Source organism: Salvia splendens, chromosome 5 (assembly GCF_004379255.2).
Source record: "Salvia splendens isolate huo1 chromosome 5, SspV2, whole genome shotgun sequence".
Classification (NCBI taxonomy): domain Eukaryota; kingdom Viridiplantae; phylum Streptophyta; class Magnoliopsida; order Lamiales; family Lamiaceae; genus Salvia; species Salvia splendens.
This window is the reverse complement of record NC_056036.1, coordinates 8,179,506-8,195,139: the sequence shown is the minus strand read 5'-3', so window position 1 is coordinate 8,195,139 and position 15,634 is coordinate 8,179,506. Positions and strand designations below refer to the sequence as shown.

The window sequence follows — 15,634 nt, the reverse complement described above, 5'->3', positions numbered from 1 at the left end:
TGACAAGTGACAACATCTCTTCGATATCCTCGCACTATCAAAAGCCTAGGCACATTCTCAACCAAGAGATCAATATCCATGTAAAAATATTCAGGGTGGTTCAGCGGCGGTGGAGGGAGACTCACAAGCACCACCACTGCCATCCGCGAGTAATCGAGTATCGTCGAGTGCAGCTTCAGAGTGGTATAGAGGAACTTCTCCACCTGTTGCTCGTGGATGACGACCTGCTTCTTCCCGCCTGCCATCAGCAGAGCACCTTCTATCCGAGCCTTCTCCTTCATTTTGCCGAGATAAGCACCAAATCCCAACTGAGTAGAGGCAAAGCTACTGCTCCGCTTGGGGATCCCATGACTTCATCGAGACGACAATCACCTCAGCTTGCGTGCAGTATTTGAGTTAATGTCAAAATTTATAACTTGCAAAAATTATGTACTCCATTTGTCAACAAGATTTTGAGTTTTTTATCAATCGAAATAAGTAGTCATAGTTTAATGTAGTATTTGCGTACAATTAACCCTAAAATAGAACTAAACACTATCAGTAATTAATCATATTAAACGCTATCATTAACCTCATGTTACAAATCAAAATCATCAGGAAAATGGTTTGATTCTGTTGCTAATAGCAGTGTAATGCTGAAGCTTACAATGAGAGGGACACACAAAACTAGATTGCATAATGATAGAAAATGTCTAGCAAGCAAGTCAATTTACTGATTCATCTCTTTAGGAAGCATGACCTACAAAGCTGCATCGATTAATACAATATACGCTCTGGTATGTGTCATTAATTACAAATAACCAAAGGCATAAGCAGAGGAAGAGTTCTCTGCCTGTACAACAATGCTTAAGAGATCAGCACATAATGGTCTTACTTCCTCTGGCGCTTCGTCTCTGCCTGCACGAGAATGAAAATAGCTCGGATGAAAGAGAGGGCAAAGCCTAGCAGGTATATATATACACTTATTATTGAAACTATGGTGACACAAAATATGTATTCAAGGATAGACAAATGCAGTTCGCCTTTTCTTGTAGGCATAAAATACGTATTCCTAGAAGAGCTGAGTATTTACTGAATAAAACATATCAAGTCGGTTATCAACACAATGGCTTCCCAGAAGCAATTTCCACGTATGTAAAAGTTTGTTATGTACAAATACATAAACAAGATCAGAGAGTCAAAACTAAATTGGTTTTGCCCAAGAACAAGCTTGCTTACTTTGCCATTTGTAAATGAGTTTTCTTGGGCCTTTTTAAAATCTTCATCGGATCCATGGTCGGAGCAGATAAAGTGATCCAATTGCTTTGCCTCTTCCACTGTCAAATCAACACATGCAGGATGGTACCTACAAAAGGATCACAGTCCATAAAGAGAAACATCAAGAAGAAACCATTGCACCGATGATAATTTGAGTACTTTGTCAGGGGAAGGGACATAACAAATAACAAATAACAAAACACTCAACATTGTGCTTAGAATGATAGATCTCAAAAAGGGGAAAAACATTTCAGTTGTTCCAATTCCAAGCACAGATGGGGTGCTGGGTGTGTAAACAAAATCTCCATATCTTACTTCGGATAAGGACATGAGAGTCAATTGCACATCTGCCACTTAGGGAGAGCATCACAATACAACCAGAGAAAAACACAAGAATAATTAATGAGCTTCATATAAAGATAAGACCAGACAAGTGGAAATAATTCTCCCTAAGCAGAAGATTGGTTATTTATAAAGAGGTTTCAGCTTAATGTCTAGGAGATGACTGGGTGGAATACATACAAAAGGAAAAGTGCATTCAAACAAAAAAATCAGCTTTCACAGGAACCTCTAAAACAATATACTGCTTTACTAGCTGTCAACTAAATTGAAAAACATTCTCAGGCACTCACCCAGCAAATCAATAGTTTCAACTCATGGATTAATGTTTCCACATGTTGAAGGGGGATATTGACCTTGATGAAGTTTCAATTTTATGAAAAAACATGAACGCAACAAATTCAGGGATATAACTCACACACCAGTCTTTGCATTCGTCACACTGTATCATCAGGTCATCAGGATTGTAGGGCATCTCACATTTGCAATACCTTTCAAATATAATCACAGGAAATCCATTTAGTGTCTCCAGAAGACATATGTACCAGCATTTACCATTATGAACCAAAAGCATACAATAAAATAGGCACAACTCACACTGCAACACGGTCTGGCAGAAAAGCTCCAGTTGAAGGCTTATATTCAAAGCGGCAATAGTAATCCTCAGGGCCAACATTCTCCAACTTAGTATAATTCTTGAAAGAGTGAACAATGCATTTCCCCTCAATCGTGTGAGCACTTTGCATGTCATGGTGATCTGATAAGAATAACTCCTTGGCTCCATGGAACTGTCTTCTTCCTCCGACTGCTTCCTCTGGCCTGTAGTACCACCTCACCCGTACTTTCATATTGTTACGGTTATCAGCATCAATCTTCTCCACCCGTGCCACATAAGGAGCAGTATTACTTTCTGATGGCCGCATCACTACACAATCTCCAGCTTAATTCCCATACAAACACAACAGAAAAACTAAATTCAGAAGCTAAAATCAGAACAAACATTGGGCCGGCTCAAGTAAATTTCTACATACTCAAATCAGAACAAACATCCATAGAGTGTGATGACCTAGTGCAGGCCCAATTTTATGACAAACAGAAACTCGCCCAAGATTGGAAAAAACAATATGCTTACAAAACATAACTCATTTATTCCTTGATACTAGAGTATACGTGCAACATTTACGCACGTAGTTTCTCAATTAGGAATCTTCACCAAATTAAAGAAAGTCAGTGAAAATATCCAAGTCCGAGAGAATTACTGCCTCATCTTCATTGCCATAGTGAAACCAATATTTGTACGCTTTCAATATTTAAATAAAAATAAAGAGTAAAAATAAAAGAAAAATGTAGAGTTCATAAACATGCATGCAAAAAAGGCGAGTGGACCAAAGGTCTCAAGTTTGAACAGCCTAAAACAAAATTTTCTTATTTATCCAACAAAAATGAAAAAACCTTTGTTTTTTAAATCGCAGCAGCACTCTCAAAGCAACACAGTTTCACAATCCATAAAAATCATCACATTTGACATACATCTCTCGATATATACCTTTAACGATTTTGTTGGTGCCTCTAATTGTGTAGGAATCTACATCGCTCGTTCCAGGTCTCCTTTTCGCCATGGATGGTCTAGTCACAGAAACTCCTCTTCCTATATCTATCTCCCTCTCTCGAGAAACGACACTCTTCCTGTCGAAGATTTCAGAAACAGCGGGAGAATGCCTTCCAATGGAGACGCCGCAGGGGACCGAAGATAATCAAAAGCACATTTCAATGGGGGCTGAATCGGAAGGAGCGGGAAATGGAATGACATAAACCCTAGAAGTTTTTGGGGTAAAAATTCGCTGTTAAAACAAACCCTAGGAAGGAGAGCTCTGGTTTGTCATTATTCAAATGGTATTTATTGGGGAAATTAAATGAGTTTGTTAACTAAATCAAATGTAGCGGAATGATAAATTTAAGAATGAATTAAGATCACTAATCATGATTAAAGAATGCTTCTTAATCTGATTCGCGAAGTCATTAATGATACCCAGGCGTCTACTGTAGAATTACAGCTTTATTTGAGGAGAAGGGGACATGACTTTGGGAGGTTGCATAATTTTGAATCTTTTTTGGTTTGTTGACTACATTTAATAAATTTCAATATTTTGAATGAAAATTCGTGACCGATATCTTTGGTGTTATATACTCCCTCCGTCCCGAATAATTCGTCTCATTTTGATCGGGCACAAGTTTTAACAAATGTAATGAAAAGTGGGTTGAAAAAGTTAGTAGAATGGAAGTCATACTTTTATATATTAGTTTTATAATAAAATATGAGTAGGAAGGAGTTAGTGGAATTGCAAAATAATTTTTTTCACTTTTAATTTCACTAAATAAGCGTCCCTGGAAATCTAAAACACAACGTTCTCAAATCTCAAACAAATTTGTATAGAAAGAAAATTGAAGTTGTAACAATCCTGTAATGCAGTAGATTGTGTTCGTATGTAGACGTCACCACGGTTCGGGAACCGGCGGTTCACGGTTCGGAACCGCCGGTTCCGGTTCGAAAAAAAATGGAACCGGAACCGAACCGGCCAAGGATCGGCGGTTCCGGTTCCGGAACCGTGAACCGCCGGTTCACGTGAACCGCGGAACCGCCTAGGTTTGCCCGGTTCCGGGCCGGTTCATCTGGTTCGGCGGTTTTTTTTTTTTTTTGCATTTTAAATTTGTAATTCAAGTAAAATATGTAGATATATTTGCATAAATAAAATTAGAATAAAGCGATGTTCAAATGCAATTTTATTGATACAAATTACAACTTTAAAATTACAAATTACAACTTTAAAATTACAAATTACAACTTAAAATTTACAAATTACAACTTTAAAATTACAAATTACAACTTTAAAATTGCAAACTACAAACAACTTTAAAATTACAAATTACAACTTAAAATTTACAAATTACAACTTTAAAATTACAAATTACAACTTTAAAATTGCAAACTACAAACAACTTTAAAATTACAAATTACAACTTAAAATTACAAATTACAACTTATTACTTAACATTACAAATTACAACTTTAAAATTACAAATTACAACAATTACAAATCGAAAAATTTAAATACAAGTTACTTACAACAATTACAAGTTACAACAATTACAAATCGAAAAATTTAAATACAAGTTACAACAATTACAAATCGAAAAATTTAAATACAAGTTACAACAATTACAAGTTACAACAATTACAAATCGAAAAATTTAAATACAAGTTACAACAATTACAAATTTACAACTTACAAGTGTTGACAAAAAAGACTTAGAAGATCATTAAAAGATATTCCTCATTTGATAAGTATCTTATTGGTGAAAAAGTGAGTATCTTTGGGGCAGATGGTACTGGAACACAAATTTATATATGGAATCTGGATGAATGAGGATCAGATTATAGTTTAAAATGGGAAGCTGGGTTCACTGGCGGGAGTTCGTTTCATCGTCGGACTCAGATGAATATACCACCCTGATGGCCTGATGAAACGAACTCCCGCCAGTGAACCCAGCTTCCCATTTTAAACTATAATCTGATCCTCATTCATCCAGATTCCATATATAAATTTGTGTTCCAGTACCATCTGCCCCAAAGATACTCACTTTTTTCACCAATAAGATACTTATCAAATGGAGAATAGAGAAATTGAGATTGAGAGAGAAATTCTTATTAACACAGTTACACAAGAATGAGGTGAGTAGAAATGAAGAGGATTTGGGGTATTTATAGGGGAAAATTGTGATTTAAAAAAAAATTTTGAAAAACACGGCGGAAACCGCCGGTTTACCTCCGGAACAGCCGGTTTTCGGCGGAAACCGGCGGTTTAGGCGTCCGTTTGAATTTTCAAAATTTGGAAAAAACGGCGGGAACCGCCGGTTTGCCTCCGGAACCGGCGGTTTTGCCGGTGGAAACCGGCGGTTTCCGCCCATGGTTTCGGTCAAATCCGGCGGCCGCGGGCCCGGTTTCTGAAAAGGCTAGGAGTAGGCCTGAAATTGTGCCGGGAACCGCCGAACCGGCGGTTCCGGCAAAACCGGCGGTTCCGAACCGCCGGTTACGGTTAGCGAAAAATTGGAACCGGAACCGGCCCGGCCGAACCGGCGGTTCCGGTGCCGGTTCTAACCGCCGCCAACGGTTCCGGGCCGGTTCGTCCGGTTCGGTTCGGATTGGGGACCTCTATTCGTATGCATCGGCTAAAACCTGAGTACAACAATATGCCATTTCAGATGACAACATTAAATAAACCGAAGACAAATAACAATGATAAATTACAGGATTAAAAATAGGTAGCGCATTATATATTGATTATTGACCTCAACTGCCAAAAACGTCATAAGTAGGTTAGCTACTTGTAACAAGACACTAACGAATTTAAAGACTATTTTCCTAACTTTTGAAGATATGGAAATTGAGTGACAATCAATAACGAATATGTAGATGAAAAATATGTACCTTATAGATAAGATTAGTAGTAACAAGTTAAATCTGAACCCACCAACACCAACTAAAGAAGAAAATCAGGTTACATCATTTTTACTAGCTCTCGACCGTAGGCGTTGTGGTTGACCAAAACTCAAACAACATACTTACAGTTTTTTGTATAATTAGTTACCAAATTCAACAATTATTTAAGGATGATTTCGTGGAAGGAACTAATTACTAATGAAATGCCATATTCAATAAGGTTGGTTTAACTTGTATATATAGGAAGGACACTCTTTTTTCTCATTTCGCATAACATTAATCATCTTTGAGCAGTGATCAGAGAGAATGGTGAAGTTAGTAGCAGTGCAGAAGCCACTGATACATTGGCTGATGAAGATGGCCGGCGCGGTCCCTCACACGGTCCAAATCGAGGCAGGCACTGTTATGAACATTTGGGTTCCTCGAGAGCAAAAACCCACCACGCTCGATGACCTCGGCTTCTCCTCCTCCTCCGAGCTTCTGCTGCAAACCTCCGTCAAGGGCTGCAAGGCGCTCCTCAAAGTTGCCACCTACAAGAACCTCTGGTTCCCCGATCGCCTCCATAGAGACTTTCTCGAGGTCAAATTAATTTCAACGCTGAAATATCTTATCTTATTCGGGTCGGGTTGGAAATGGAAAATAACACACATTTATGATATTTTAGACCAGTTGGTGTCAAATTCGTGGTTTTAGGTGATGTTTAGCAACAGAAAGGAAAGGGCTGAGCTGCTTGAAGGCCTTGTGGTTAGTGATGGAGTACGGACTAAACAAGCCCAACAGCAGTGACGGCCCATCAGCCCAAAGCCCAAGGAAGAGTATCAGATCGGCATTACCAAAGAGTTCGGCCCCAGCCTACAGCTCGGTAAAAGCCGACCAATCAAGCTCTACTCTCAGACCGGCAAAAGCTGCTCGGCAATAGTTCAGCAGTTCGGTCTCAGTATTTGACCGAACTGGGAGATAGTCAACTCATGTCAGAACCTCCACGATCTCCACTACACCCACGATCTATTTAGTGGTGTCAAGCAGTCATTAACTCATGCAGGATAGTGGGCCCATGCAGGATCGCATGACCTCCACGACATCCACAACCATCATTAGTGGTGATGCAAGCCACGATCTTAGTTCAATGTATAAATAGAACTTAGATCAGATAGATTAGGGGGACTCTCTCTCTCGCTCTCTAGAGATAAAATATCAAAATAGCAAGTCTGTATTGTAAGCTGTAGAAAACAGATCAAGCAATACAACTCTGCCCTCTTTTCTTCCCGTGGACGTAGATTTACCTCAGTAAATCGAACCACGTAAAATCTCAGTGTCGTGATCTTTATTCTCTACCAGCATTTACAAACATCAGAAATTCGCGGATTCATCACTGGCGCCGTCTGTGGGAAACAGAGAACCAAATTTGTGATAAAGCGAGTTTTTGATCCTCTTCTACCAAAAAAATGCATACCAGATCACATAACACCCGTGCCTCCGTCCGTGATAACCATGAGGAAGCTAATCCAGCAGCCCATAGGCCTGGAAAGCAGCCTCGTGAAAAATCTACTTCCAGTTCTCACGGAGAAGGAACAAGCCGCTCAAAAGGTCCACACACCGAGTCTTCCCAGCAGCCTGATTTGAATGAGGCTGTCAAGCTGTTCTTGGCTGAGAAGCAGGATGAGTTCTTAGCCTTCCTGCAAAAGAGCCAAGAGCCGAAGACGAAAAGGGTGGATTCTCCTTCCTCCTCCAGACATGAAAGTCACTACCGCAGTAGTGCCGTGTCTTCCGGAAAGAAGAATCCTCAACCCCGACATGTTCCTGTTCCTCCTCGGTACCGGAACCACAGGAGAACTCCATCTCCTCCGTACCGAAGAGATGTCAGTTCGTCTGAAACGAACTGCAATAAGCCAACGATTGTGAAGTCCAAGCTTCTAAAGAGGATACAAGACCACAATTCAGCTTAAACAAGCAGTTCGTCTAAAACGAACTGCAATAAGCCAACGATTGTGAAGTCCAAGCTTCTAAAGAGGATACAAGACCACAATTCAGCTTAAGAATCAAGCACGTCGTCTGAAACGAACTGCAACAAAAGTCCGATTCACGCGATAAAACTTGCCTGAATTAGGACAAGGGAAAGTCCGATCCACGCGATAAAACTCGCCGAATTAGGACAAGGGAAAGTCCGATCCCCGAATTAGGACAAGGGAAAGTCCGATCCAAGCGATAAAACTCGCCAAATTAGGACACAAGCTTAGTCCGGTCAAAGATGTTTATTTCATCAGACCAAAGACGAGTCCGGTCAAAGATGTTTATTTCATCAGACCAAAGACGAGTCCGGTCAAAGATGTTTATTTCATCCGACCAAAGACGAGTCCGGTCAAAGATGTTTATTTCATCAGACCAAAGACGAGTCCGGTCAAAGATGTTTATTTCATCCGACCAAAGACGAGTCCGGTCAAAGATGTTTATTTCATCCGACCAAAGACGAGTCCGGTCAAAGATGTTTATTTCATCAGACCAAAGACGAGTCCGGTCAAAGATGTTTATTTCATCCGACCAAAGACGAGTCCGGTCAAAGATGTTTATTTCATCCGACCAAAGACGAGTCCGGTCAAAGATGTTTATTTCATCAGACCAAAGACGAGTCCGGTCAAAGATGTTTATTTCATCAGACCAAAGACGAGTCCGGTCAAAGATGTTTATTTCATCAGACCAAAGACGAGTCCGGTCAAAGATGTTTATTTCATCAGACCAAAGACGAGTCCGGTCAAAGATGTTTATTTCATCAGACCAAAGACGAGTCCGGTCAAAGATGTTTATTTCATCAGACCAAAGACGAGTCCGGTCAAAGATGTTTATTTCATCCGACCAAAGACGAGTCCGGTCAAAGATGTTTATTTCATCAGACCAAAGACGAGTCCGGTCAAAGATGTTTATTTCATCCGACCAAAGACGAGTCCGGTCAAAGATGTTTATTTCATCCGACCAAAGACGAGTCCGGTCAAAGATGTTTATTTCATCAGACCAAAGACGAGTCCGGTCAAAGATGTTTATTTCATCCGACCAAAGACGAGTCCGGTCAAAGATGTTTATTTCATCCGACCAAAGACGAGTCCGGTCAAAGATGTTTATTTCATCAGACCAAAGACGAGTCCGGTCAAAGATGTTTATTTCATCAGACCAAAGACGAGTCCGGTCAAAGATGTTTATTTCATCAGACCAAAGACGAGTCCGGTCAAAGATGTTTATTTCATCAGACCAAAGACGAGTCCGGTCAAAGATGTTTATTTCATCAGACCAAAGACGAGTCCGGTCAAAGATGTTTATTTCATCAGACCAAAGACGAGTCCGGTCAAAGATGTTTATTTCATCCGACCAAAGACGAGTCCGGTCAAAGATGTTTATTTCATCAGACCAAAGACGAGTCCGGTCAAAGATGTTTATTTCATCAGACCAAAGACGAGTCCGGTCAAAGATGTTTATTTCATCAGACCAAAGACGAGTCCGGTCAAAGATGTTTATTTCATCAGACCAAAGACGAGTCCGGTCAAAGATGTTTATTTCATCAGACCAAAGACAAACATCAACTTACCCCGTACCTTTATCCAGAATGCCGAAGTGACTCGCTTCGCCGAAGTAATTCACTTCGCTTTTCGGGGGGGGTAGTGATGGAGTACGGACTAAACAAGCCCAACAGCAGTGACGGCCCATCAGCCCAAAGCCCAAGGAAGAGTATCAGATCGGCATTACCAAAGAGTTCGGCCCCAGCCTACAGCTCGGTAAAAGCCGACCAATCAAGCTCTACTCTCAGACCGGCAAAAGCTGCTCGGCAATAGTTCAGCAGTTCGGTCTCAGTATTTGACCGAACTGGGAGATAGTCAACTCATGTCAGAACCTCCACGATCTCCACTACACCCACGATCTATTTAGTGGTGTCAAGCAGTCATTAACTCATGCAGGATAGTGGGCCCATGCAGGATCGCATGACCTCCACGACATCCACAACCATCATTAGTGGTGATGCAAGCCACGATCTTAGTTCAATGTATAAATAGAACTTAGATCAGATAGATTAGGGGGACTCTCTCTTTCGCTCTCTAGAGATAAAATATCAAAATAGCAAGTCTGTATTGTAAGCTGTAGAAAACAGATCAAGCAATACAACTCTGCCCTCTTTTCTTCCCGTGGACGTAGATTTACCTCAGTAAATCGAACCACGTAAAATCTCAGTGTCGTGATCTTTATTCTCTACCAGCATTTACAAACATCAGAAATTCGCGGATTCATCAGTTAGCACTAAAGAAACAAGCATCCCGAGTTTTTGATTTACTGTTTGTTTGAATGCTAAAATGATCATAAGATTAGTGTGTACGAATCTATCCAATTACTCACCCAAATAGATATGATCAATAACATCAAGCATCTTCATTTCTTACAGAGAATACATCTTCTATGGGGAGAGGAAGATCAAATATTTAAGCTGGAACTGGCGCAAAACATGAAAGAGATTATTCATTTTTGGGAAAAAAGACAAGCTAAAGCAAAGTGTATATTTTGTCGAACAGGTCACATTTGAAGGCATAAAGAAAGCAGGCCTAGGTCACTTGGAACGACCCTGCGTCTACAATACTTGTCTCAACAAATTTCTTGCTTCACATCAACAACCTACCAAATAACTTTTAATGACTTTTGGTCTTAAAATTGTTCTTTTGAACCAATGACAACTTCAATTTTTCCACTACTACGATTGAGCTAAACTTTTGTGGATTATTTTGGATGACTTTAAATATGTACGACGATATTTTAATTCTTCGTCTTGGGTGCCAAAACAAAATTGTAGGAGTATCATCTTTGGATTGTTTCCCCATGTACACTTGTGCTGTTTGATGCATGACTATCATTTGGGATTAACGAAACATATCTATTGAATCTTTTGTCATCATTGCAGTGGTTATTTCTTTGATCATAGTTGAAATTTACTAGATTTTGCATATAAAACCTTTGTTGAACTACGTACATTGCTTAACTATTAACAAATTGGGCTTTTAACTAAAAGATTGCTTGGGATAGGCCTTATACGAAGGAGAACTGTTGATGAGTCTTCTTCTTTTCATGAAAAATAATGTTAATAAAAAATAATTTATTTTTACAATGAATTCATTTTCCAAACATGTACTCGTCAAGTGTGATTATCGGAATGAATGGCGTGAATGATGCAAAGTGGATAAAATTCCATTTTTGTGGATGCCGAAGCGATTGAAGATATCATGCTTTTGAATTGCGGAAGAGTTAGTTGAATGTTGATACAATATAATGATCAGAGAGTAAATCAAAGTGGTGAATTGCGTGATGATTTTGTTAGGTGTTGTGAAGACGAGAATACCCTCTTTATTGTAGTAAAGTACTCCCTCCGTCCCATAGTAGATGTCACACTTGAGAGATGGCACGAGATTTTATGAGATGTTATTTTAAGTGTTAAGTGATAAGAGAAAATATAATTTTATAATTGATGTGAGAATGAACTTTTTTTAAAAAATGAAATGAGATATCTTTTATAAAACAAACTAAAAAGGAAAGTGTGACTGTGAGTACTATTTTTGCCAGAGGTACCATACATTTGGCTATAGTACGAAAAACACAGTTTTTTGCTCAAGAAAAAGACACAAATTAAAGTCGATGAATAAAACAAAGCAAATCTAACATATGGGGTAATAGCTATGCTTCATTCGTATTTTGCCAGCAGCATTTATGCAAGCGAATAAAAACAAGGCTGACAATTTGGAATAAATTACAGCATAAGATAATTAGATAAGCTTATACTCTGTTCCCATTCATGTTTCCTACGCTTACCTAAACTGTTAGAACACAGTAAGCAACAGCAAAGGGCTCAGAAATCAAATTATGGGAGATTACTTACTCGCAAAAACAAAACCTCCTTTAAGAATCATTGCAAAAATCAGGTTAGCTTTCAAATCTAGAAGCTAAGGAACATGACAGGAAACCTTAAAGTATAAGAGGAGCTTAAACCCCACTGGCACAGGGTAGGCAACCTTGATGAAGCTCTAAAACAAAATTTCGACTCCATTCTAGAACCACAAACTGAGTATACCATACCATCACAAATGGTCAACAAATATGAACCTTCGTCTATCGTAGTTTTCAGTCATCTGCTTTGTTAACCACACCGGCAGGCACTTCCTCCTCAGTCTTTTTCTCATTCCCATCAGCAGCCTCTTCGTTGGAGCAGTGATTTTTCACAACTGTTGCGATGTCGGCCTCAGAAGCGCCAGCAAGTTTAAATCGCCCCACAGCAACGTCCAGATTCTTGTCCCATCCAGGTAAGTTGAGTTTACATTCGATTTGAGATCTTTCGAAAAGCATATTGCCCCAAAATAAGTGAATTTGTGATCTCATAACAGCAGCTTGCTCTGCTGCTTCCTCGGGTGAAATTTCCCCTACACCCGAATCACCTTGTGCACCACTACCATGTTTCTTCTTTCTTTTCAATAGTTCATCCTTCTTGTTTGCACTGGGATCTTTCAACTCATTAGCTCTCTGCTCCTCCATCTTCTCCCACATTGCAGTTGCTGTTTTCATCTTTTCTTCTGCACTGTCAAAGAGACCAATGGTCTCGGTTGGATCCCATTTCGACAGATCCTCTTTCTTTGCTAATACAAATGACCAATGAAGTTTAGCCATTTCAAATTGTTGCTGGCCCAGTGCTAACAATCCTTCATAGAAGTTTGGTTTGATCAGTAGAGCCTCTTCGTACTTCTCTTTGGCTAGTGTATACTTGTCTTTCACCCAATCGTAAGCATTTTGAAGCTGTTCATTCATCGTTTCCTTATCAGCCAATTCATCAATAGGCATTCTTTTCCTTGCTGCACACATATGAACATTTCCCCAGTTGAAGAACGCCAGAGCAACCACCTCCTGGAACTTGAGGGCAGCCTTGTCGAAAAGGCTTTGAGCCTCATCACTTGTCACTGTTTCCTCAAGGGCTTCGGAGCACAACTCCATCCCAAGCTCATGAAGATCAATATGAGCATCAGGGTCAATCCCAACATGGGTCCGGAACAGCTGTGCAAACTCAAATAGCCAATCATCCATCTCCACTTCCTTACACTCAGGATCCTCTGTTCCTCCGGTTTTATCCTTCTGAGCAACTTTCTCAGTACTGTTAATCACAGAGTCCACAGCTTCTCCAACAGATTCTGCAGCAGAAGATTGCGACACATTCTCATCTCCTTTAGCTGCCACATTCTCATCTCCTTTAGCTGCCACATTCTCCTCCTCATCTTCTGGTAAAGGCGGCTCCTGCTCCAGACTAACTTCAACAATATGCAACTTCAACATGGCAGGGGCGTCTCCCTTTTCAGTATCAGGATCTTTTGGAATCAAATTGTCATCTGTTGACTCTGCCAGTCTAAGCTCAGCTGAACATGTTACAGTCACCAAGTCCCCATCACTGTCCTTGTACTTAATCAGCACAGCTTTTGACATTGGAAAACGCTTACCAACAATTTCCCTCAAAACTTTTAGACTGCAATTAACAGGCATTTGTGCAAGCCTTATGTCATGGTCATAAACAAGCTTCAGCGGCCGATACTGTATCACAGGCTCTGCAGATTGCTGATTAACTGAAGTGAAGATTGACTTAGAAGGTAACTGTTCCTTAAGGTTATTATCCTTGCCAGCATTCGGGTTGGATCTTGAAGAGCCATTTGAAGGCTTCAAGACAACCCTAGGCAAATAGTTCTTGCTCTCAGTTCCATTCTCAATCGGGGGCACAGGATACAACTTCTCCGACTTATTAGATGGCACATTTGCTGAAGGCACCGGTTTCTTTGGTACAGGTCTAGCTGGCAAACACGGTCCAAGACCAGTAATTGGCGCCCCACGGATTGCAGAGGCACCTAGTGCTGCTGGAGATGGCCTGCTCTGAAGGTCCTGCTGAGCCTCCTGTCGAGGGCCAAGCACCATCCTCAACCTTCCAGCAATCTCCACCGTATCCACATTATTAGGATCAGCAACCAACAACGACTGCACATCTCGCATAGCCGCTTCATACTTCCCTATCGCCTCAAATGCACGAGCCCTCCTAAGAAGGGCTCGCACGAAATTGGGCTGCACCTGAAGCGCCAGATTGCACTCGGATACAACAGTCTCGTAATCAATCGGCTTCATTTGCATCAAACAGGCAGCCCTATTGCTGTGGAATACGGCTCGATCTGGATGGGTTTTGGGGGAGAGCTTAAGGGCATTTTCATACTGCAGAAGAGCACCTACAAAATCTTTAGCCTGAAACCTACGGTTACCTTCTTCCTTGAGCTCATGAGCTCTCTTCAAGAGAACCGAAGAGTCCAACTTAACACCACCATTAACAACAGGCGGCGAGTGATTGTCATCACCGCTAACCTTGTTTTGTGCGGCGGCGGCGGCGGCCTTCTTCTTCCTACCCCCAGACTTTCCCATAAAGTTCTTAAAAGATTCAAACTTTACTACGAAATGAAAATAAAAGAGGTAAAGTAAACTGCCGATGCCTCTCCAGCTATTGCACACTGATAGATAGATACATAGATACCACAGAACAAAATTGAACAGAAAATTCTGGAAATTAAACTTACAGGAAGCCAACCGGCATTGTTTTAAAGAGGTTGATTGACTATACGTATTCCGAGATGATGAATTGAAGGGAGATGGGTTGGAATGAAGATCACATTGAAAGAAGGGGGTTTCTGGAAAGTTCGAGGTGTAAATTCTGAAACCCTAGACAAAAAATGTTGAATATCCTTGTGAAACCCATTTCTCTTGTGGGATAACCTCAACCGCAGGATCCCCTTTCTACCGTTGATTTCATGGTCGAATGGGCTGCTTAGTTGGGGCTTCGTCATTAGGTCTGGGCCTAAGAGCACCCGCAACGCGTGCCGCCGGCGTTCCGCGTGCCGTTCCGCCGGAACGGTTTCGCCGCGGAACGCGTTGCGGCGCTGCATTCCGCTCCCGTCCCGTTCCCATTCCGTGCCGGGTGCCGACGGCACGTAACGCGGCACGGAACAAGCCGCCACGCGCCTGGGCGACGTGGCCGATCCCCGTGCGTGCGTGCTTCCCACTCGCCGGCCCGCGAGTGGGACACGTCAGCAATGACGCAATAATTATTTTTTTTTTTATAAAAATCGAATTTTTTAAAAAAAATTTTTTTTTTTAAACGGTAACATTACCGTTTTTTTTTAACTTTTTCTTAATTTTTTTAATTTTTATTTTCTTATTCTATAAATACACCTAATTCATTCATTTTATACACAACTACACATCTATTCTTCCTACATCAACATCAATTTCTCTCCAATTTTCATATTCTATCTCTTCAAAAAATGTCCGGCGACGGCAATTACGGTGGTGGCGGCGCCGGAGGGTGGGATCTCAACGCGTTCGGCGATTGGGAGACCATGTACAACACACTTGGTGGTTCTGGGTCATCGACGCCGGGCACGCAGGGGTCGGCGACGCCGGGTGGGTACCAACCACCCACTTTCGATGTGGATGCCTACGCTCGAGGCT

General features: G+C 41.0%; 3 protein-coding genes across 3 annotated transcripts; 1 reads left to right on the top strand and 2 right to left on the bottom strand.

Annotated features, from left to right (window-relative positions):
* Positions 1 to 544: 544 nt before the first annotated feature.
* On the bottom strand, positions 545 to 3,624 carry LOC121805789 (chromatin remodeling protein EBS-like). The gene is made up of 5 exons (XM_042205792.1): positions 3,143 to 3,624; positions 2,194 to 2,536; positions 2,019 to 2,087; positions 1,219 to 1,345; positions 545 to 897 (listed from the first exon to the last, which is right to left on the bottom strand). The coding sequence occupies exons 1-5, from the start codon at positions 3,213 to 3,215 to the stop codon at positions 871 to 873; spliced, it is 639 nt and encodes a 212-aa protein (XP_042061726.1). The 5' UTR covers positions 3,216 to 3,624; the 3' UTR covers positions 545 to 870.
* Positions 3,625 to 6,400: 2,776 nt separating this feature from the next.
* Positions 6,401 to 10,752, top strand: LOC121803732. The gene is made up of 5 exons (XM_042203355.1): positions 6,401 to 6,673; positions 6,788 to 6,842; positions 10,367 to 10,393; positions 10,477 to 10,584; positions 10,628 to 10,752. The coding sequence occupies exons 1-5, from the start codon at positions 6,401 to 6,403 to the stop codon at positions 10,750 to 10,752; spliced, it is 588 nt and encodes a 195-aa protein (XP_042059289.1).
* A 1,211-nt stretch (positions 10,753 to 11,963) lies between these two features.
* LOC121804843 (protein CLMP1-like) lies at positions 11,964 to 14,886 on the bottom strand. The gene is made up of 2 exons (XM_042204539.1): positions 14,704 to 14,886; positions 11,964 to 14,577 (listed from the first exon to the last, which is right to left on the bottom strand). The coding sequence occupies exon 2, from the start codon at positions 14,549 to 14,551 to the stop codon at positions 12,236 to 12,238; it is 2,316 nt and encodes a 771-aa protein (XP_042060473.1). The 5' UTR covers positions 14,552 to 14,577; positions 14,704 to 14,886; the 3' UTR covers positions 11,964 to 12,235.
* Positions 14,887 to 15,634: the final 748 nt, after the last annotated feature.